The 25,375-nt window shown below is 37.0% G+C and overlaps 1 protein-coding gene across 32 annotated transcripts in view; it reads right to left on the reverse strand.

The window, feature by feature from the left end:
• LOC116712528 (neurexin-1a) overlaps window positions 1-25,375 on the reverse strand; it is a 281,475-nt gene that overhangs the window by 41,759 nt on the left and 214,341 nt on the right. For all 32 annotated transcript variants that reach the window (XM_032552330.1, XM_032552315.1, XM_032552326.1 and 29 more), the window contains one exon: window positions 4,848-5,019. In XM_032552330.1, coding sequence (XP_032408221.1) covers window positions 4,848-5,019 — 172 coding nt within the window. The remainder of the gene's footprint in view (window positions 1-4,847; window positions 5,020-25,375) is intronic.

Genomic DNA, 25,375 nt, shown 5'->3' on the forward strand with positions numbered 1-25,375 from the left:
AGCTTGCTATTGTGCCAGAATCCTTCACGTCTGAGCAAAAATATGCACCAATTTTAAAGAGCTTATCTTTCTGGCTCTGCATCCAATGGCAGGCTCAGTCTATCGCTATACTGAGGTTAATTAAGTGTGGATATAATCAAGGTCTGATCATGTATTGATCCTCACTGCAGAACCATGGGGTGTTAAACAATGCTATCCCCCGGGCTTTGTTGCAGCCCATTCATCGTGCCTGCGAGCAGAGCCTGTGACTGCTGTTAAGCGGTGATTTGGTTTGGTGTGGGACAGCCTGTCTTATCTCCATTGCCAGGCAGCAGCGATTCAGCTGAGCTGTCCCACCCGACCCACCATGCCCTTACCCACTTGTTTTTTTTTTTTTCGTTAATGGAGTGGTCAGATAAGACAGCAACTTTATCTCATAACAAGCCCTCAAGATTCTCACCACGTAAAATGGGCAAATATTCCAACACTCGGATTGTTTGTGAGATGATGTTAATGAGGGCAATTAAATAGGAGAAACCTACACACATCTCTAAATTGTTGTTATTTTCTGTGCTATGGTAACATAAGATCTGATGGATGGATGCTGGCTAATGCATTCCAGGGTTAAACCTGGAATGCATTTTTCCACTTTTAGTTAAAATACTAAGGTAGTGTGCTTACACCTGAACCTGATAATTCTAAGCTAAACAGATATTTAAAACCAACTATGAGGATTATGAAAGATTTGCTCTCATTGTGGCTCCCATAAAATTTTCATACGGATGGCAAAGCTAAGCTATAGTAAAAATTTTAGGAGGAAACAGCTAAAAAAAGAAAAAAAAGGAAAGTCATCCTCCTATTTTACTATTTTAGTCCATTGTCTGACTGTGATAGCCGGTGGATACTTCTTAAGCATGCTGTGTGATGACTTCTATGACAAAAGGGAAAGGCTGACTTTTTAGACCAAGGAAGAAAATGAGGAGAGATAGGCGGGAGTTTTGATGAATAAATCTCACACCCCTTATGTCAGAGCAGACACCAGACCACACTGTTGAAAAACAGTGGGTGGGATCGACATGGGGGCTGGCCAGACAAAGGTAAAAAGGGCAGAAAAAAGAAGAAGGAAGTGCGAGCTAAGGAGAGGAAGAGACAGAGAGCACTGTAAGTGCACCAAGCTCTGATAACAGTAAAAGAATAAGGCCAGGGACTTCTCCATTATCTTTGTGTGCAGTGCGTGTTCATTGGATGCTTCGATAGGATACTACATTGTACCCTCTGGGTTTGGCAGCACAATTGTGATGGTATTACTTCCACGGCCAAGGCTCAGGAGAAGCAACTGATTTTTTTTTCTTTGCTGCACAACCCTATTATGTACAGAAAAAAAAGAAAGATCGACCTAAACTACAACAAACAGGAGACTACTTATGTGCCTGAATGCACAGCTAGCATTTTAGATTCTCATAATTGTCCTAAAGATTTTTAATGGCCTTTAAGCATCCAGTATGAGACTTTTTAATGAGGTTATGAGGACAGTAGTTGTGGGTCTGTTCAAGCAATTACTTCCTTGCTTTTAGAGTGATATCACATCAGCCCCAAGTTCAAACTCCTCCTCTCTCCTCACTTTCCAGCCATCGTTTTTATCTTTCTTGTCCACGTTTATTATAATCACTGTTGATCCGTGAGTGGCCTAAGAAGGACGGAGGGTTGCTATTATGAGTATGTTATAGGAATACATGGATGCTAATCAAACAACAGGCGAGCTGCGAGAATAATGACTTTGTGTGCTGGGGAAGGGGGTAGGACCATGAAGTAATTGTGATTAGATGTAATTAGTTTGCTACAGGCCTAATAATGTAACCGGACTTGGCATTGTCACTGAAGTGTGATTGGTGGGGATGAGGTTGATATTTTTTTCCAGCAGCATTTAAAACCCATCACTTGCCATGAGAGGATTTATGTACATAGTATCCACCTTTCAGAATATGTTGGCCAGAATTTAAATTAGTCAAATGTTGGGCAGACAAGCTTTAACAGGTTTGAAAGCAATAGATGGTCGCTGTCTTTTTTTGTCAACATTTACCTACTTTTACCCTTAAATCAGTAGAATTACAGCCGAAAAGGACAGCTGGGAGACAGAAGTGATGTTCTGTGAAGTTATTAGTAATAGTTACTTTACCTGTGTAGCCAGTAAATATGATGCCATATTGGATGCAATTTATGGAAAAATGAAGAAATCCTCAAGTGGTGGGAAGGCTAACACAAGACTTCAATAGTAATTTGTTTATAGCATGTTCTTAATGAGGTACTACAACACTATATTAGTAAATATTACCTGTCTACAATTTCACAAGAGGGCATTGTTTTAACTTTTTTTCCAGTAACACCAATGCATTAGAAAGAAGTATGTAGTTGGAGACTGGATTCTGTAACAGACCCAGACTGTTCCACCCCTGGATATTACAAATATGTTTCTAAATTTTATGTTGATAGAATCTTTCAAATATCAATCAACAATATCATAATATTTACCCTGTATTGGTGGGTGGCAACCAGGTGAACATTAATTGCAGCAAAATTTTAAAGAATAAGATTCTTAGCATACATAAAGCAGAGCTCCGCTAAGATTTTAAAACATATTTCAAAATCAATTGTAGCTCAGTTATCTCGAAACATTTATCTTTTTGATTGACTAAAATAATTCACTGAGCGGGATAGAATAGCTCCCCTGTTGTGGTTTGAAGCACAGACAAAAAAATACATTTTTGTCACAACCCCCCCAAAAACCTTTTGCATAGCTGAGAGACATTAATGTAGGAAATAATTTTACTTTTGTAAAAAAAAATCCATTGCCTTGTTCTGCCCTCAACTCCACAGTCCAATTCAAATCCACCAGAAGTGGAGTCAACCCTTTCACTTTGCAACAGGCTGTCATTTGTGGGGCATCATCAAAAATAGTCTGTTTAAAAATTCAGAGTTTGATAACGTTTACTTGATTAAATCTGTCTGTCAAGATTTCACTGCTCAAGGGACTTGTTAACTTTTCAATAAACTTTTACTGCTGTTTTAAACAATTAAAGGACCTATGGTAAGCTAAATTAAACTTAAATTATTTTGACTTTAGTATCGACATAATCTGTTTTCTATACTCTCTTAAATTTGTTATGGTTTAAAATAACGCAATTGCAGTCTTGACAGGTCACCAGGGTTTAGATGCATGCATGCACAGAGACTCGCTTCCAGTTGAGAGTCGTTATTAACCTAACATGCTTGTTTTTGGACCTGCGTGAGGAAGCTGGTTTACCTAGAGGGAATCTATGCATAGGGAGAATGTGCAATCTCCTCTCAAAATGATCCCAGCCAAGATTCAAACTGGCAACCTTCTAGCTGTGAGGCAACAGCGCTAACCACAGGAGCCACCTTATAGCACGCATCTTTAAATGCAGAGATGGGAGCATGACCGCGTTTAAATCTGCCTCACATCCTGTCACGACCACGTCAAAAACGTTCCATTTCGCTTTTTCACCTCAGGCAAACTGTGAGGTTTGGGTTGCAGTCATACAACCATCTATCATTTAGATGAATGCACAATTCTCCGCAGAAAGGTCATTAAAGGTTATGAAGACAAGAAGGAAACAGGTTCTTTTGTATGTGTGTTTTGAGGCGTACACATGTTGGGGTATCGCACATCTTAACAAATGTGATCGTGCAACTTTTGCTTTTCTGGAACAATAGCTTGTACCTACAGCAGAACTCAGATTTGGATTTGCATCTGTCACTTTGACATGTCTTTGGCACTCTGTAGCTTTTGTCAAAGCCTTACAGCAGGTAAAGAAGTTAAGAGTTTCAACAACACAAACAGTAGCATCAAAATTTGAACAACTGACATTTTAAGACTTTACAGAAACATACCAGTGTTGCTGAGTTTTAGTGGTTCACCAGTAGACTACTGCATATTTTTCACCTTAAAAATAGTGGCACAACGTTGCCTTTCCTGAAAAACATGGCAAATTTCTAAAAGGTTGAGTTGTTGACGGTTGGGAACAACATTTCTACTACTTTAAGCCTACTTTTCTTTTTTTCCAGTTATTTCCCAGCCATTACACAGGGCTGCAATTACTGCATTCATCTTCTGCTGTCATGTAAAGTGTGTTTAGAAAAAGTGCTACACAAATGAAATTATTAGCAGCACTAATGACTAAGAAAATTAACACAGCTTGGTTTTTGCGTGGGTAATTGTGGTTTATGCTGTCAAAATGATGAATGTAAAAGTGCATTTCTATGCTTAAACTAGCTGTTAAAGGTAGCCAATCATCAACATGGTGTTTAATTCTCCATAAGTACTACATTTACTTTGACTGTTATTATAGGCTTGTCCAACACAAAGCCATTCATCAATTAATAAATCAATCAACTATATTGATGAAGAAATAAATATACGGCACACTGTTACAATAAAAGTGGTAATTTGTCAGGGAATAGTCTATTGATCTAAGCCCCTTAGAGAGTAGACTGTAGGTGGATTGAAAGAGCATAACACAGACATACAGACAGTGTTTGACTGTCCTTTGAGACCGTTTATTACTTAAGGTTTTTAAATAGGAAAGTGCAACTTCAGCTTTGAGTCATTTTGTAAAGGTTATTTAACAGCCTTATCATGACCATTATCTGGTAATAAAACTCAGCAACACTAGTGGGATTCCTAACAGCTGCTGAAAACAGAAACATAAATAGCAATTAAAGCCCATGCCAGGTTAACATAAAGACATCCTAACAGATAAGACTTTAATAGCTGGCTTGATAACATCTAGGTCATTTTATCTCCTATAGGCAGCAGCAGATGCAATTGTAGGCAAAGCGGTGGGACTCACCTGTAGGGTAGCGCTCAATGACTGGCAGGTCATCCACCTGCAGAGTGGCATTACCCCCACTCCTTGTAAACTTCACTATATGGTACTTTCCATCATTTACAAACTTTGATGTCTCCTCGATGTTTATGTCATCTGTTCCCACATTAAATACTACAGCAATGTTTCCTTTTTCCTGAAAGGAGAAGAGCACAGACAACAAGACATGTTAGCAATGATGTATTGTCACTGTGCACCAAGATGTTACGAACTATATCAAAACATATTTGGATTTTTAAAATACAGCTTGTAATTTGTGAAACATTAATTTGTAAATTAAAAAAAATATGTATACATACAGAAACAGTTGGGGATTTTGAATTTTCCCAAAATATATAATTCTTAATCTTTTTGTCTCATGAGATGAAAATATAGTTACATTGTGAAAGGTTGAGAGTGAGCTGATGCTGAAAACAACATAATGCTTTTATGCCAAGACACATTGCATCTATGAGTGATTCATTTATTTCCTGTATGACAAGAACTGCAGTGCTTTTAGAGCTTTTAGAGCATTTTATAACTCAGATTGGTTTGTGGAAAGTAACAGAGTTTTATTTTGTTTACTGCTAACTGTGATCCCATTGTTTCAAAAAGTCTCCTCTTGAAGTGTCATATATAGCACCTTATTTTCTGTGTGAATAGCATTTATCACAATTTGTTTTTCCATTGCATATGCATTGCATGATGCTATCCAAGTGTGTGTGTGTGTGTGTCACACTGAGCTTTCTGTTAAAGGTACAAAAAATGCATTTCTGTGAAGGAGTATTATATACCAGTAGCCTACCATATTTATTCCCACCTAAAATAACTAAAAGTACTAATAGATGTATCACATCAGGTGAACATTACTAGAACATCATTGTTTGAAGATTTGTTTTTAACACTAGGTTTCATGTTTTCATGTCTTGACTGTTGAGGTAAGACTGAATGCTGTGGGAATTTTAAAGCGGTGTCTGAGGCATTCAGATAGAAGTCTGTGGCTTATGAGTCTGGGAAGGGGTTTGATCTCAAAATAATTTGAAATCATTCATTGCAAAGTACTGAAATGGAGGGAATTCAAAACAACTGCCAACATGCCCAGGCTTGGCCTTCTAAAGCAATCGGAAATTGAAAGGGATCCCCTGATAAACAGAAGTCTGAAAAAACTAAAGAATAAGCTCACCAGCAATAAATCCACCATCTACCGTATATCAGACAGCGCTTGACAAACATGTGAACATCTGAAGTAATTTGAGACTAAGATTGTAAGAAAATCTATTCGTGGTAAGGTCTTATTCCTCACCAAAAAAGATGTGTGTTGATATCTTTTGTTTCATGTGTAAAACAAGGTTATTTTTTTATCTGGTGCAATTAAATCACTTTGTATTTCAGAGATAAGAAGATTAGACATTGTTATGAGAACATTTATTAACAATGAACTGAATATTTAATGGGGCGTCCCAGTTTTTACACAATGAGATTCATTACCTTATGTATTATGCTGTCTATTTATATATATAATTAAATAACAAAATTAAGTGAATTATTCAGCTAATATTAACTTTACCTGCTAAGCCCCTTTGTGTACAGTTGCCATCTGGCACTCTTTATTCAAACATGAATAATCCTCTTAACTCTGTCTTCATAAGGCACAATTCAATCTGTAAAGTTTTTTAGGCCCTTTTAGGCACCTTCATTACACAAGCTGCATGAACTCCAACTATGAAGAAATAATACAAAAATACCTCAGAGGTTTAGAACTCATCTTATCCACAGTCTCCTTCACATAATGAGTATTAGCTTTAATAAGCTCCTTTTACAGTACATGATCGAAGTCCCTCAATCCTCCTGTTTAATCCATTGAAGACGAGTGTGTATGTCAGTGCAGCCGACCGCTCTCTCTGCTTATGAACTGCAGTGAAAGCAGCATTTGGTCAGAGGCTCAGCCTAGTATAGCGGCGCAGCACTTTGCATGTCATTATCCAGTCAGCACAACCAATATGATGCCGCCTCACCATCTCTCTTTCCAACTCCCCCATGTGCACAGACCGACTCCTTTTCTGAGTCCGCCACTAAACAAACATGAGTATGCACACTCTGAGAGCCCGGCCCCTTGAAGTGCACAGAAGAGTCGAGTATGTCAGAACTGCCAGCAGCCACAGCGCAATTAAAGCCATTTGTAATGTGTCACACCACGTTACCAAAACTAGGACAATACTATGGTGTGTAATGTAATTTCAACAGATTATATAATCTGATCCAGTAAAGCTACAGTGCTAACATAATTTACTCACTGCTTGCAGGCCCTAACATTGACCTGCTAAAATGGAGAAGCAAATAGATACAACAGCTATAGTCAGCTTTTCAGACCTGACCAAGGGCTTATCTGCAGACACTTGTGTTGTGTGTAAAATCTTGTTAAACTATGCCATTCAAAGAGATGTACTCTTCCACCATAAAACATTGATAAATGAGCTTCTCAGTAGGAGGAAGCACAGGAATAGAGCAGATTCCACTAGCATATGGTATAATCAGACTTTACAGCTAGGCTGGTTTTCACACAGTTTCCTGAATTTTAAAGTCTTGGATAATGGCATAAAAAACATGAAACAAGCCTTTGCGATTTTAAAATGGGACTTTCTTTCAAGGACTAGCACATACTGAACGCATTAATTCTGAACTTTTTTATGACTATCGCTCTTAGAAAAAGAGACAGGGTAAAAAAAAAGTTTCAGCCGAGGCACTAACCCAATTAAAATCCTGCTTTTAATAGCCTCCTTCAATTGACTTTTAATGTTCCCTGCGGTCTTGTTAATAAATTTACTGCATTTAGTCACAAACTGCCAACTTGAATTTTCAAAGCATAAAGAGCGCCTCTGCGGTGGTGTAGAAAGAGATGAGGAGGTAGATGAAAGACAGTAGAAAGGCATGTACGATCAGATTGAAGAAATTAAAATTCAAGAGACAAAAGTAATTTTGCCCCCTGAACTTTTATACATTTTCTCATGGAAAAATCACATTTTTTAAAATATATTTTACAGGGATTTTGTTTGTAGCTCAACGCAAAGGAATATCTTTCAGTTCTTTTCACAAATGAAAACATAGCATTTATATTCACCTCCCGAGTCAATCTTTTCAGTAATAACTTACTAAAAGTCCAACTGTATGCACAGGGTTTATACGTCTTTCAGTATTTAGCTCCATATATTCCCATTAACTGTATCTTGGTAGGATTTAATTTAGTCATACCCAAGTAAAAAAAAATGTGGATAAAAATACAAATACCCAAATTCTTGAGATGCAACAAATGTAGTAAACAAAACTCCATTTGTTGTTGCTTCTGTTATCTGAGCTGTGATCTGTATAAAAATATTTTATAAATACAAATCTGATACATTTCGACGTATACTAAAAAGAGACTGACTTGGACAACTAGTTCAATGTTAATTTTAGAACTAAGACGAGCCTAATCCTGGAGCATAAATGGGGTGTTGGCTTATGTCAGGGAGTGATTGATAGATGCTAACATAAGCCCAGCCATTACACCCTGCTCAATTTTAGGGCTGCTCACTTGGTAAGTGCTGGTCCCCACAGGGCAGTCCCCCCAGGAACATACAGCACAGAGCACACACACACCACACCCCAACAGCTCAGCCCTGCCTGACACTCGGCACGCTGCTTTGATTAATTGCTCATCAAGCTGCAATAGAGTTTAATTAACTGATGAAGTTGATCCACTATTCTCCTCTAATCTGCTCTTTTTTTTATGCTTCCCATCCTTGCAGCTGGAGGGTGGAGTAGCTGCAGCAGCGCTCAGAGTGTCAGTTTGTCGTTAAAACTCCCCATCTGCACTCATTATACCAACACAGAAACTTGTTATACCAGCTATAAAATTACACGATATCCTCAGCAGACCAAGTGTTTTTTTTTTCCTCTGTAGTCATTAGGTTTGTTGAGTGGTATCATTCTTTTCTTCCAATCGTGTCTGTAAACTATGTTTGAACAGATGTGTTAAACAGTCAAAGTAGTTTATTAAAATGACAGGGAAAAATAAATCAATTAATTTAAAAAAGGCCATTGCTACCTATGTATTTCTCCCAGGATGTCCATGAATAGCACATTACACATTAAATAAATCAGTTTTTCATACTGGTGTTTTGGTTAAAATTATATGGTGTGCTGTTTACAATATGCCTGGAGCTCAAACAAACCAACCGCAGCAAGTCAGCAAGATGCGCTGGTGTTCAAAAGATTTGTTGGGGTTGGACTTATTGTCCCTGCAAAAATGTAAAAAAAAAAAACAACAGAAAAAAACCCACAAGAATTCAGGAAAAGTCTTACAGACTATGTTGAGCCCCTTCTCCGATTTCTGCAAAAATGAACACCTCAGCTTAGTCCATCCTAATGTTTTGCTTGTTCATGAGCAATTCGCATTGACAACCACTGTGCTCCTGTCACATTCTGTATCTCATCAGTCTGACGCCACAGGACAAAAACACGTCTCTCTTCAGCGAGGATGTCTGTGAGGGGGGTCTGCCGGCAGGTGAGAGACCACCTCTGTCATCCCCTCAATATGAAATGTGTTTGTCTCTACAGGATGTGTGCATGTTGAGGGGATGTTAGACTCTGGTGAAGCTAAATGTCTTAACGCAGCTAACACTGGAACACTGTGCTCTGCACCTTATCTTTTAATTACTTCTGACAGTCTTTGGCTTCATTTTAAAGCAAAGCTTGGCTAATGAAATTACACAAAAAACCAAATAATGATGAGAAATAAAAGAGATTCATTTTTTCTGCCCGAACAGCATGTGGCCCTCATGGTGATCATTATATACAAATTTATTTTAATGACAACAACAAGTATAATTGGTAAAGGAACTATTAAGAATAAATCTAATTTTACAAGCCCACCACTGCTTGATGGTATTCTATTATTTATAACATTTGTTTAAATTTACTAAACAAATGTGAGAAAATCTTTTATGATTTAGAAAACGGTGATAAATCATTTTAAAAGTTAAAATTTACATGTCAATCAGCCACACCCCGAGGTTTAATGATTCTGGAATGCAAGATAGGATGGCAACCAGCCTAACTTTGCTAAAGGATAATTTCTTTATTAAACAAGGTGCTAAATAACTTACTCAATTTACACTCTGATGTAATTATATTCCCTGATGTAATTATAAAATGATTACAGTGATAAAATAGTTATATATAAAATGCTTCGCTGCATTCTTTTCTTAAGCATTTCCTATTTTATTTTATGCTGTTATTCTAATCAAACTCTCAACATGCCTGCTAAAAAAGCAAATTATACTTGCAAAAGCAAGGTGCTAAATAACTTTTAAAATTTACACTCAGATGTAATTATCAATTTATTGTTACTCTAATGAGCATAATTCAAGTGATAAAATAATATAATTAATGCTTGGCTGAATCCTCCCATTACCTATTTATTTATTTACCTATTTATTATGAGCAGGTCTGCATAATTCCAGTTATTACAACAATCATCCAACCTTCCAGTAATTATAATTTTGTGTATCTCTATAAATTATATAGAGATAATTTATCACATAACTTTATCATTATATTGATGGTTCTAAACTACTTCTGCTTAGTTGATTAGATTATTCTAAAGTCAAGGAACTATATCAAGCGGTTTTATAAGAGTAAGGCTCATCAAAGACAAAATTTATAAATTATTAGACAACAGCAGTTGGAAAGATTGGCCAGATTAACAAGAGATATAAGGCTATTTCATCATTATAAGAGAAATACATGAACATCTTAGTAGATCTCAAAAATTTGAATATGAAAAAATGTGAAAGATATTTGTTGATATTACTGCCATCAGATCTGAATATGAATCAAAGCTGAAAGAAATTCATATATTATATAGAATCATCACACACTGAGTGATTCCAAGCCTTCACTTCTTGTAAATTTGATAATTACGGCTCATATATAATGAATGCCCAAAATTCAGTCTGAGAAAATGAGAATACTATGAAAAAGATCATTACTGGAAGCTCAAATCAACACCCTATTCAGCTAATTACCTCAAAACACCTCCAAAGGTTCCCTGAGCCTTTAAACAGTCTCTCGCTCTGGGTCAGTAGGCTACACAATCGTGGGTAAGACCGCTGACTTGACAAATGTCCGAAAACATCGAAACCCTTCACATGGACGGGAACCCACAAAATGTTACTGCTGAAGAAGCTGAGAGAGGACATGCACAAAATCCACGTTGCTTAAAGTCCAGGGTGAAGTTTCAACAGTAAGTGATGGTTTTCTATACTATGTCATCTGCAGGTGTTGGCTCACATTTTTACTGATTTTTGTTTGTGAACTTTTCAGAAGTTCACGGTCTATCTGGATATTCTAAAGCAATTCATGATTTCCTTTGCTGACAAGTTGTATGGAGATGCTGATTTTATATTCCAGCAGGACTTGGCACCTACTCACACTGCCAAAGGTACTGAAAGCTGCTTCAATGACCGTGGTGTTACTGTTCTATATTGGCCAGAAAACTCCCCTGACCTTTAACCTAATGGAAAATCTCTGGGGTGTGGTCAAGAGGAAGAGGAGAGAGATCACAATAAAAAGGCAGCTGATCTGAAGGCAGATATCAAATTAATCTTGGCAATGTATTTTAAATTTGGTCTCTTAATTCTAAAGCTCATTGTTTGATAAAGATGGAATCTGTGGCATATTGTTTTATTTTGCTGAGGTTTGATTCAAATAATCTTACATTGACAGAGTGGGCTACTTTCTTTTTGCACTCACTGAATAATCTTGAAATCACCCTGTTTTTTTGTTTTTTTAAATAAAGTTGTGGAATGTGACCTGCTTGCTTTTGGTAATGAGCATGAACTTTGATAAAACTAAAGTGTTAAGTAGGGAATTTACAGTAATATGAAAAAAAAACTTTTTGTACTCATTAGAAGTAGAGTCATTAAGCCTACATTGAGCTGGAACTGACAGATGTGTCAGTAAAAGGAGCTGATCGATGGCACTTTTCAAAACGCACTGATCGTCTTTTCCTGCAGTGGCATTTGCTGCCTGTCTAAACTCTTTCTGTGGCTCTATCCAGCCTGTGACATATTCCATCAAGTGAGGTCAACAGATATCTGAAATTTCGTTCTCTCCCTCTCAAAGAAATCAATTCAGGTTTCAGGTGATTCTCCTGTCTGTCCACTTGTGACAGCCGGCTCACAGTCGGGGTGAGTTGACCTTCATCTCTGTCCTCTCCGAGAGGACTTCCTGCATCCCCCTGAGCATAGTCACAGTCCAGCTCACCTCATCTGTACGATTCATACTGCATGCCTTTCTGGCCAAATAAGATCACATACTATCAAGTGCCTTCTCGGGGCGATAGGAGACAGCACAATCACTTGAGTAAGAAATAGGGAAAATACATAGTGGATTGAGTCGAAGTGGCAACATATGCTTAGAGGGAAGGAACATATGCGGTGAGTAACCCTTCATTTCACAATATGACTCAAACAGACAATGAAAATTATTATCTTTGTCATAAAATTTCATAGGGACAAATATTTTACTTTGCCCTCTCAGAAATGATCTCTTTACATGTTGCTGTGTTTTGAAATCTCAGTTATAGGGGTGAAAGGTCTTGTCTTTTACTTCAACCTCTTCCCCTACCAAAGCATGCAACACGCCAATATATTTACAAAGGTATTCAGTTTCCATAATTTCCATATGATGTGTTTCCTAGTTATCAGTGAACACAATTCATGAACAACAAAACAACAGGCAAATACATATTATTAAAAAAGACATCAACTATTTCTTAAAATAAGATATAGTCCTTTTCATTTTTGCCATGATAGTAATTACCTACAATCCATATAATGGTTAAAGAGAAAATGACATTAGGCTTGTCACTTTCTGAATGCTCCTGCTTTCATCAGGAAGACAGCTGCAGGGCTCACACCGTTTCAGGTCAATGGTAATACACTTTTTTAAAGTTATTCTGAAAGGCAGACATATCAAATTCAAGCTGCCCTTAATCTACATTTTTACTGATTTTTGTTTGTGAATCTATTTGAAATGTTGCACTGGGAAACTAGAGTAAATTACAGCTTCACTACTGAATGAAAAGTGTTAAGCTAAAGGTACAGGACGTACATGGTTTGGGTACCCAAATAGAAAGAGACGGGAGGAAGTGATATACTTTGCAGTAGCTACGATTTTTGTAAAAGAACTAAGGAGTGAAAAAATAGAAATGTGATGCATTCCTAACTACAATGAATAAAGCAGACAGACAATGCTATAATAAACCAATAGTTATTTGCAGTTTTCTCTTTGAAAGATTTTGTCTATAATTATTTAGACACGGTCAAAACATTTCTTGGAAGAAATGCTTGGCACAATGTTTTGGCTTTTCTTAATACATTTTTGTAAGCCTGACCCCTAACACAACAAATGTCTAGTTAAATATTGCAGCATTATCTTTCAAATGGTAATTAATGATTTTAGTACTGAAAGCAGTATCAGTTTATAATTATGGCCAGAGGACGAATGTTGATTTGAACCTATTATGCAGTAAGTTGGTAGAATACAAAATGTTTGCCCTAAAACAAATTCTTAAAAATGGAAGCCAATCTAATCATTTAGATTTTTGCTCCAACTGTTTAATCATATGCAATCGGAGCAAAAATTATGCAGTTATAGAAAGTTCGGATGCAAATTCAACTAGCTTGACACATAAAACTTTAAATTAATTTATAGAAGAAAAACATAACTTCAGTTTGATGCTTGCTAGCTTAAAATAAAAGTATGATGATGAAACCACGAACTGTGAAAAACAAAATCACAAAAAAAATCAAAAGTATCTATGTTGTAATTCTCCTCTCTGCTACTGGCACTTATACATAAGAGTATAACTTTGTTGGATTTAGAGCAATGGATGCCTTCCAGCTAACTTCAACAGCCCCATTAGATGTAACATTGAAGCTATCTCTCATTTGGCAACAGAACCTGGAAACTCCTGCCCGTTGCATTTGCAGCACAAATTAATTCAGGGCCTTACCGCTTGTAGAGAAGTGGTTCAGAAATAGATGTGTTGCTGGCTAAGGCCAAAGTTATAAGCACATCAATTAACAGAAAAGATAGTGAGAGATTAGATTGTGATAAGTTTATGTACAATCCAATCTTTAGATTCTTTTTTGTTTATCAATGACAGTTAAATTGCCAGTTAAAACTAAATCACACCAATTTTTTGTGAACGTTCCAGGTTATAAGGCCTGTTGCTATGGTAATGGGAGAGATATATGTATGGCGCTGAAATTAGTTTTCTGTATTTTTGCATATCAAGCACACCTGTAGATTAAAAATGAATATTAGCTATTCAGATGGATAAATTCAAATGAGACAAAGCAGCCTTCTAAATTAAATTTCTTTCAACCATATTTAAAAAAAAAATTGCAATTGCATGTGTTGGACTCCAATTGAAAGACTGTAATAATTATGGTCTGCCAAGTGATGCTAAAAATTGTGATGTCTACCATGTTAAACTAGTAAATGGAAGATCCTGGCAATGGCTTAAGAAGTGCTCAGCTAAAGATAATCCCAAAACAAATGAGAGCTTTTGCTATCTTTCACACTGTTTACTCTTTCAGGTTCCTTCTAAAGTGCAAAAGAAATGGTCAAGGCAAAACGAGACAAATATGAAAAAATATATATACTGCTTCACTGTGGGAATGATTTCTTTTAAGCACAAAAGTACAAAAAGAACATATATTTATTCTTCAACAAGAAAAAAATTACAAAGTCCTATTCAACCTTACAATTTTACATTTTCAGCTTAATTTCAAGAGAACAATGGAAACTGCAGAACTTGGACGTAGTGAGTTCCAGGATACTGGCCATAAAGTTTGACCCTACCACCCTTTGTTTGTGGCACAGTCAGCAGGCCCTGATTAAAGGATCTGCAAGGAACATTTCAATGCAGACAGTCTGGAATATACACTGGGGCTTGTCCATGTTAGAACATGTTTCCCCAAGTTACAACCAGGATCTTATGCTAAAACATTCCCGATAACAGAGTAAAAGCAGAGTAACAATATGTGCTGGATGATGAACAATAATTTCAGTCTTTTCTTTAAGAAGAGAAGAATGTTTTCAATCATGCTACTTTTTTAGGCAGTCATACACAGGCCACTTAAAAACGTGGTTAGTCTTAAAATGACACCAATACTAGTGAAAGTAAATGTCTGGAAATGTGAAATGACTGAATGCCTTCATCCAGGAAAACTTTAACCTAACCATTTTATTAATTTGCATTTTGGTAGCAAATGGAGCTGAAAACCAAAACATCTACATTAGAGCCTGCGTTAGTAACCAAAGTATTTATATGGTTTCCACCTTTACAAAGAAAAAAAGAAAATGTGTTTCTTATCAAGCTGCCCAGAGTGGCATTACCATTATGCACGGCCAGCTATCAACAAGGAGCACAAAAAACAAACACCCCTCGAAAGAACAAAATTAAAGTTGAATTTATATAGCCAATAGCTCTTATTTAACTGGGTTAAAGCGTTTTAGGGTGCACTTTTCTGAGATGAAAGCCCTGAAGAACTTGCTTCCGATACTTCCACAACACTGAGAAAGAGCCAGGCTTTCAAATTGCCACCATCAATCAAGAGGTTTTAAACGATGCAACAAGCAATTTCATGGATGGTTTTTTTCAACTTTTTCCACATTATTCCCCATCAGCCCCATGTACTGTACCCCATTTTTTCTTCAAACAACCTGACTCTGTTTCCCATTGACTGCGGCAGCACAGATAAAAACAGAGTCCTCTCAGGACTCTCTCGTTTATTCATGTCCAGTAACTTCTCTGCGTCTTTTTCCACATGTTTACATAGCTCAATGATTTTCCTATTCCAACACAGCAGCAATTTCATCCCTGAAGAGAAATCCATTAAAACATCTGAAACAAGAAGTGTTATGTCATGACAAGAAATAGTCTTTATTCAAACTTTATAAGCATAAACCTCGCTCTGTACTTTTGATAATAGAGAACTGCTTCCCTTCATAAAATATTGCAAAAATATTTCTGCTCTCAGCAGTAGTGACTTTTTAGATTTTTTTTTTGTTTTGTTTTGTACACTAGGTAGCAGATCGGATGGGGTGTGAAGGTTACACTTGGTGTATTTGTGATATTGAATCTGGTCTCAGTGTTTGTCTGAGAGCTGTAAAATTGGAATATCCCCAACAGCAAGCGAGTGAAGTGAGATCTAGTTATAATCAATTCAGGCTCTGCACATTAGCAGATATGAAACTGCCTACAGAAAAGCTCACAGTGTGTTTTTCATATAAAGAAAATGATAGGAAACAGAAGATAAAAAAAAAAACATGCTTCTCAGAAGCAGAAAAATGTACCTTTACAATGATTCAAGATTACAACACAAAAACACCAATTCCCACATTTGACTCAAACCCATACCATTTGACAACAGCAAAACCTAATTTTGCGGCAGCAATTTGGTACACAAAGCTGAACTGTCGTACTTTACATGAAAGAGAAAATTTGATTCAAACCCAAAATAAACAACAGGCTGATTATTGTGGAGGATAGCCATGGAATTGCTTGTTTTCTGGAGTAAATTGGATATTTACTGAATGAATGTTTGTGCCTTGCTTTTCTCTTGTATATTTTGTAAATTCCTTTGTGTAGAAAACCACAAATTTTCATCACACAATGAGGGAAGACACAGAGGAAAAGCAAAGGAAATTAATCTTTTTTTTTTCATTCCCAGAATGAGAATATGTTTTAGACAGCAGAAAACAGAATTATTTTGCTGATTTACTTTGCATTTCAAATAAATAAAAAAAACAAACAAAAAAGCACACACCCTTAATAGGTCCTGTCATAGTTGAACATACATTGTTTTTCATTTTTTAATCAGTTTTTGAGAATGGCTATGTGCCCATCTGCCTTGTTATGGAGAACCTGGCCGACTGATGAACAGACGGCCAAGATGACTGAACCTGACTGAGTGTTAAATACAGAGTTTATAATTGGTGGCTAGGCTGAGCCATTTGCTTAGGGCTGCCCAGCTGGAATCAACTACATCACTGATGCCTTGGATAATAGGATATAGCATTACAGCTGCAAGTACACAAGGGGCATATAAATTAAGAAGTGGGATTGCTGTGCTTTTCGACAATTTCCATTGCAATGTTTCTGCTGTCCAGCTGGACGTAGAAGTACTAGGTTGTATACTTCTATCCAGATGAAGAGGTGGGTCATTGTTTATCCTGATGCTGTGATTAATGTCTGGTTTAACACCCAATAATGTCCTGAAAAAAGTAAAGAATTCTGCCACCCACTGTCAAGAGCAAGAGTTGGTGCATGGAGACTAAGCTAAAGCTAAAAAGAAGTAACTGATGACCAAGGAGTCATATTGAAGCAAGTCCTTCTGCAGATTGTTTATGAAGACAATCATAAACAATATGACCAAGGAGTCATATTGAAGCAAGTCCTTCTGCAGATTGTTTATGAAGACATGTGACAGTCCTGCATGTCCCTCTTCTACTGTTTGTACTCTTATATCTGAAGAAGTGTTGTACTTCAACAATATCCTTAAAGCAACTGCAAAGTTTTGTTTCTTTATATATTTTTGATATAAAAATTTGTTACTTTGAAGAGGTTTGTTCTGTTTTGATAGACAGCTGAATGGACACCAAAAACAGATTTTTTTTAAGTCTTGTACTTTCGGAAATGAAATTAGGATTTTTTTTTTAAACTGGACTTTATTTAAAATCGCACTGGCTATAAATATTGTGCTTATAGTAGATAACTCTGCTGGCATTTTCTCTTAGCATAAAGCCAGATTAGCGTGCAAGACACTTAATCTCTAATGGTCAGAAAGGAGCAAAGACCAGTGAGGAATTCCTGAAACACCTCCAATCTAAAAAAAATATTGTAGTGATTTATGCAATAAAGTGATGTGAAAAGCAAAACTGGTGTAACGATTTAAGTGAATGTCAAAAGATTTATTCACTCCAGACAGATAAGATGTAAACCGCTTATAACCATTTCAAAGAACTTCCCTTCAAAAATGCAAAACTAAGTCTCATCTGGTTTTCTCACTCTCAACACTCTCAATCACACATAAATAAATTGCGTTGTCTTCCAGGAAGACAAATAAACGGACAGATTAATTAATAACATAGTAAAAAGGTATTCAGTAATTGTCAGAATTTAATCAGTTAATCAATATGTTTCATAACTTTACTATAAGAAGTTTTAGGTCATAAAACAACACAAGGCAGTTTCATGTAGGGCCTTTTTGTTTTCACAGGATTATCTAACATTTGTAAACACCTGCAAACTTTCTTTGCACACATTGGAAGGATTAAAGTGATCTCCTCCTTCTGTCCTGTGGCAGACATACAATTAAAAAAAAGCCTTTTTGGGGCACAGTATAGTGTGAAAAGTCTAGCCAGCAGGCATCACTATGAATCAGCTGAGACTGTTTTAAAACCTAAATATGTCTTTCAGTAAATGGCAGCTGTGGTACTTTCTATTCTTCTTTTCAAGACAACAAGTTATTTCTGCAATTGGCATTACTTTCAGCTAAAATCAATCATCTAAACAGGCACTGAGATATTTTGGATGATCATTAATTATATCTGAATTCCTGAGGAGGGACTCCATTTCTCATTCAGCCCACTCGATTTCAACATTGCATGAAATGACTCTCTCTTGTCATGTATTTCGAGAACTGTAAGAAGCACCTGCCCAGGGATAAATGGAGTGGGATGGAACCTGCCAATGAACAAGATGACAGTGGTGGAGACAGCTTCTCAGCTTCCATGGAAGGTGATCGAAAATAGGGACCAAGTGACACATTTCTGGATGTTTGTCATCTCTCCAGAACTGACCAGGCACTCTCATCTTAGTTCACTGTTTTTTGATGCAGTCTTGTCTCTGCTTGCCATCCTCAACATTGTCAAATTTCACAGCAGTGTTTCTGAAAAAAGCATGCATTGCAGTCAAGGTTTCAGAACAACCTATCACACTTTTGTGCTTCTGTGAAATGAGCTTTTATCATCTGATGCTCTAATGTGGAGGATGTATCAAAGAGACGCAACACATTGGCTTTGAATAAGATTTTTTTTCCCAAGGGATTTGGATGTTATCTGCCTCATGCATCTTCATTCTGTGCAGAATATTTATCTTATCATTATGTAAAGAATGCTTTCTTACCACATGCTGTGTTGCAGTTTGGTAGCTAACATGACAAACTACTGACACATCATAGTTTCATTAGGAGAAAGAAATTGATTCTCCAAATAAATGGACAGATTCATTCAGGCATATGACGTGATTTAAAAATAAAGAGATGGAAAAACAGTAACATTCTCAATGTGTTAAGATTTTTGTCAGTTATAAAACATAACAGCAGATGGTATAGTTAAGTACTGGTATAGTATAAGTCTGACAAGCCTGTTAGTTTGAACACTCCAAGGATTTTCACACTCTTCCAAAAAATCTTACAGTTATATGTCACCTTTATATCAAAGTAATAGAAGCTTTTAGCGATTGACAGAGTCTCTGAACATTTCTGAACCAACCGTTTAAGTCTAGGACGGCTTCTTTAAATTTTGTTCTTCAAGGAGCTTGGTTGTACCTTCTGCGAGGGATTTGACCGAGTCTCTGAGGGTCTTGTTCTCCATAGCTAATGACACCACCTGTTACTGGATTCTAGGGATTCCCACAGCACCATGAAACTCCTTGTGGAGAATTACAATAAGTGTCTGTCTGGCATCAAAGCTGTACGACCTTTCATCAATGCCACCCAGATGTCTTCATATTCTCCATCAGAAGAGGACTGCTGGTAAGGCAATCTGAGTGAGTTGGGGGTAAGAATTACAGAGTTTGTCTCTCTGATGTCTTTCCACAATTAAATCAATCATTCAGGTTGTTGTGGCTAACAAGTGTCCAACAGTTTTTAAGTTTACTGCACCATAATAACAAGATGTGCTTATATTTCAGTTCAGTTTTTTGTTAAGTTTTGTTTTGTTGTGAAGTGCATTTGTGAAGGCATAATTATTTTTTTTTGTTGCATTTATTAGTTTTCTAAGCCAATATGTTATGACTTCAAAATGGTAGTAAAGAAATTACTTTTGCTGCTTTCAGTGTTTGCTGACACCCTAAACCTTACAGTACTACTCAGACATTTTGATAACCTCCCAAGGCCTTGCTGATGTAGGCAAACCTACTCTGAGCCCTTTGAATTAACCCATGAAGAGGTCAGTGGTAAAAAGACACAGCACATGTCAAGCTGTATTGGCATCTTAAGGGTAATGTCCTGATGAAGTGTTCAGTCTCAAGCACTGAAGAGTGATGTTTTTATTAAATCCTCTATTCTTTAGTAAATGACTCCTAAGTGGGAGCTTAATCCATGTGCGTCATCTTAATTTCATCATGAAAATGTAAGGGGCACATACTTTTGTTGTAAAAATATGATCATAAGGGGCCATGGTAATATGAAGGAGCCTTGTGTTAGGTCAAGTGAGCTGAAACTGATGGTGGACATAATTAATGGTCTGAAATAGACTAAGAATTAGTGCTGGGCTGGGATGTTAATTGACTATGATACTTGGACTGGTGCCTCTCTGCCGGAGGCTCTTAGTCTTTTTCTCTGTGCTTTGCTGTATCACTTTGCTTCAATTTTTACTGTCCTATTACTTCCCCTTCATGTTTCCTCCCAGACTCGCCCTCCTACTCAAGTCCCCTCTCTCTTTTTCTGTGTTCCCTATGCTGCTCTTGTGAGTCTTCTTTCACTTGAAGGTGTCTAGAACTTCAAAAACAGAGAGAAACCTTTAACATCAACTTCTCAAGTTGATTCATACTCAAAAAGTGCAAGCTTTGGTTGTCTACAGCAGAAGAATTATATAGCTAATGGGACTACCATATTATCCATGAAATGACAGATTGAAATAAATGGCCTGTGCAACTCTGTAGCAAAAGTGTTGGTATAGCGGTACACTATAATAAATATGCAAGAAAACAAGGTCATGCTTTTGCTGGGTTGAGCATGTTTCTACTGCCCTACCGTTCTGAGAAGCTTCTAAGTTTTCATAATGAGGCTCAGCAATATTTGATCTTTTTAATAGTTTATTTTTTCTAAATAAATAAAACCTGTTTTATACAGTTCTGCACTTTTCCAAAGCTTAGGTCACAGATAAAAACTGAATAATTGCAAAGATGTCCAGACTTTAAGACCTCAGGGCAAGAACTTAAAAAAAATATATTTGACACATTTTTGTATGGCAAATCAATAAGATTTTATTTCTGGTAAATACATTCTTTTTTTTTTTTTACAACTAAATCCTCGTTTGGGGTAAAGGGTTCCTATTTGTATGCCTTAACCAAGAAAAAAAAATGCCCTATTGATGTGTCCTGCCATTGAAAATCAGTGTATAAAATTGAACACAATGTAGTCAAAGGTTTTTATAAAATGTTTGCAAAATGTATATTACACTCAGCAGCTTTTATTAAGTCCAGTTTAATAATTATATGCTTAATATGTATCCACACTCAGAGATTAAATATAATTTGTCAGAGGCAGTTCTGTTTTGATAATAGGAAATCAGACCTGCCAAAGCATCACAGCTATCAATAATTTCTTGCTACTGCATCTGACTGATGAACAGACTCCTAAAAGAGGGGAGGGGAAGCAGAATCTCCAGCAGCAGGAGGAGACAGGAGTGAATTAGTGGCTAAATGATGGGGGTACATCATAGCAGGACTTTTAAAGTTGAATTGATTAGTGAGAGAAGACAAAGATAATCCAAGGTATACCAAAATAGTCTCGAAGAACCGTCTGGATCAAAGAGAAACAGCTGAACTTATTATTCCTTCAGAGATTACATTGTGTCCACACAGACTGGTTATCCACACAGACAGCAATCACAGTCATTCCAGCACCTCCCCATCGCTCTCTCACTGCCTTGTTGATGCCCTCTGGGAGATCACACTATCAAGGAGATCTCAACGAAGACAAACATTAACTCACATATCAATAAATAGGTTTTATTGCGTAGGCGGCACAAGTATCCACCAACCGGGGTGAGTGAAGACTGCTATTGATTTGCAGCACTGAAGGACAGACGAAGGTTGGATGTTCAGGTTGTGGGTTGAGGCTGAGCAGGCTGTCAGGGTTTAAGGGCTACTGGAGTTCTGAGACAGTTCGCCGTACACAGACATTTATCATCAGCAAGGTAACTGGCTTCTCTGAAAGCAACTCAGGCGAAAAATGAACAGCTGCCACAGCTGCACTTACAAAGACCCCACCATTTCATCCACCCTTTTTTTTTTGCCTTTCCCAGACGTCAATGTGCAGCAACAGGAAACGAGTTAGATGTATTGTCATTAAACTACATGATATTTTTCTCTCTGGCTATGGCTGAAATTTTGGAGATGAATGTTTCTAAATAAGATGATGTAAACAAGAAGGATAGAGAGCAAAATATCTAAAAAGAAAGACAAACATCCATCATGAAGGGGTTTCAGTTACATAAATGTGTTGTGTCTGTGTTGTGTCTGACTGTTCAAATAATACCATCTGATAAAAACAAAAATGCTTCAAAATGAGTTGAGTGACTTTGCCATACCCAGCCTGCCTACACTGACCTGAGACCTGGCATCAATGGAATAAGTAGATCTTCAACATTCTTTGTAAAAATACTGCAGTCGCTCTCACTCTACCTTGAAATGCACAAAGTTCTGACACTTGAATAACTATTAGATGAAATATTTGCACTACAAAAGGAGAGGATGAAGGCAGTATTACATTAATCACAAGAAGATATTTAACAAAACATAAACTGACTATTTGTTTCTTGTCTAAGTGAAAAACAAAAATGTCAGGATATCAATAAGGCATAATAATATGACCATCTGTCAAATAGAGTTTTTGTATCCCTATTCCACCAATGCAGTCCTGACTTGTCCAGACAAAGTCTCCCAGAACCAGTATTAGACCTCTGAAGGTCTAATAGTGGTTGTCTTTCACCAAGATATTGACAGCAGATTCTTTAAGACCTAAAAGTTGGCTGGGGGTTTTCATGGATTAGAGCTATTTGTCCAACACATCGGATTGATTTCTGAGGTATTTGGAAGCCAAGTCAACACCTCCAAGTCATTTTTTTGCGCTACAAGCCTTTCCTGAACTATTTTTGTTTTGTGACATGGAACAACGTCATGCTGAAAGAGACCTGGATCCTTTGTTTATCCCCAGTTTAGTGGCCCACAAACACCTGGTGATTCAATTGGCCAGACTTCCCTGGTGATGCATTGTGAAACCTTCCCATCAGAACCAGTGTTGACCTCTTCAGCCTTTTCAGCTACAGTACCTTTTCTATTACGTTGGACAACAAAGGCCAACCTTCACTCTCCAACTGCATTCATGACAATTAATCTTTGGTTCAAAACTTTATGCTTGCCCATTTTTCCTGCCTCTAAAATATCACTTTTGAGTCATAAATGTTAATTTGATGCCAAATATACTCAACCTATTAACAGAGATAATCAGTGTAATTAGCCATAAATGAGCATAGTTTTATGATCATGAAACATGTTTCATCTCTTGTTTAGGAGATGAAACGGAAAGTTCAAATTTTTTAATGATTTTAAAATGGCAATAACGGTTTCGTACAAAACCTCTGGTTTTGTGTTTGCAACAAGAAGGCTTTTATATCATAGGAACCATGGTATACATATTTTACAAGTAGATCCATTGACCTTCCAAGTAAAAAAAAACTTTCTCATACTTTTATATAACATTCTTATTAATTTTCCTTTTTTTTTTACATTTTCTATGACAAGACAGTCTTCTACCCTTGCACAGAAGTCAAATGAATTTCAACTTGGTATTTCTCTGCTGTATTACGAAGGTTTTACCCCTTTCTTTCTGTTCATGCTCAGCTCATGGTTCCATCTCTCTCTTATTGAAACTCAAACAGAATGTGGACCCATTCCCCCGCGCTGTACAGAGTGTTAGGGAGGGCTGCAGATTAAAAAGCTTTCCCCTGGGCGCGCTCACCAGGCTGTTCAGCACTGCTCGCCAGGGAGATTCACTACATACATTCTCTTTTATGGTCCTTTCCTTATTCATCATAACACAGCTTCAATTTTATTAACTTCTCCATCCAAGCATACATCTTTCCCCCCTGCCATTAGTCTTTTTCTCTCTCTGTTCTTATCCATACAGCACTACACTCCACCAACTTTCCCAGGATGTTCATAGGAACACATAAACAAGTGTATACTGGTGTTTGCTCACATGAATACAGATTTAGCGATGGCTTTGTTTCTATCACTCAAAGGAAATCTTTTTGTGTCTGCTGGGTTAGAGTCACCCGTCCGCTTAACACATACTGAATGCAGAAAATATGAATAAAAAGGGTTCCAAAATGCATTTCATGCAAAACAGAACATAGAAATACTGCAAATGTTAGCCACTTGGAACAAGACTGAGAAGGATTTTCTGTTTCATGCATATGTTTTCAATGTCTGATTTTTTTTTATTTAGAAATGCAATAGCTATGCTTGCAGTACTGAATTTTAGATTTTTTATGGATTAAGCCAGTACATTATGAACATTGGCAAGTTTCTAGTTATCAATTTGTGATATTTTGTTGCACTAAATAGCATAAAAGCCTTCTACATCTCACTGTTACAACATTTGAGATCAGTCGTTTTGAATTCTTTCCTGGGTCCCCATTTGTTCAGACACTGCAAGAGAAGCAAATTTTGCTGGTCACAGTTTTTCCAACCATAGGAAGAAGGAAATGTGTTATTGAACCCAAAACTTTGATGACTTCAGTAAAGTTCACAGCAACCATGCTAAGGGAAAAGTAAAAGTGGAACAAGCGGAAGCAATGGATCTACTGCAGTCTCATGAGAAAGGTGACGACACAAAGAAAGGCTTTGATGGAAGAGCTTCACCCATGTTGTAGTGTGAAAAGATGGAATAATAAATAGAAAGAAAGGGACCAAAATCTGTGATGCTGTTCCTCTGAAGTGTAAAGGAAAATCAAAATGGATACAATGTTTGCCTAAGGTATATATTTTTTTATAATTTCCCTTATGAGATGGTGAGTGTCCATGATAAATGCCATATTTTATATGTTAAGCGAAGGATCAAAATGCAGACAGGAACTTGGATCAGGATGGTGAAAGTGTAAAAATTAAGACAGAACCCTTAAAAAAAAATAACAGGGCGTGGAGCACGGGCACAGTATCAAAGGACCAGCAAATACTGAAAACCAGTGAGCTTATGGTGACTGTGCTGACTCCATCATTATGTTTTGTTTGGTTGGTAAATTTTAAGTTAAACTATGGACCCTTACTGACACCTAGTGGACATTGTTTACATATTTAATTTGGTCAGTCGAGCAGAACTCGTCCAGCTGTACGGTTGGTGTCTTCGTCTGTCCTTCAGACACGTTTGTTCCTTGGACACTATTTG

This window comes from Xiphophorus hellerii, chromosome 22, assembly GCF_003331165.1.
Source record: "Xiphophorus hellerii strain 12219 chromosome 22, Xiphophorus_hellerii-4.1, whole genome shotgun sequence".
Classification (NCBI taxonomy): domain Eukaryota; kingdom Metazoa; phylum Chordata; class Actinopteri; order Cyprinodontiformes; family Poeciliidae; genus Xiphophorus; species Xiphophorus hellerii.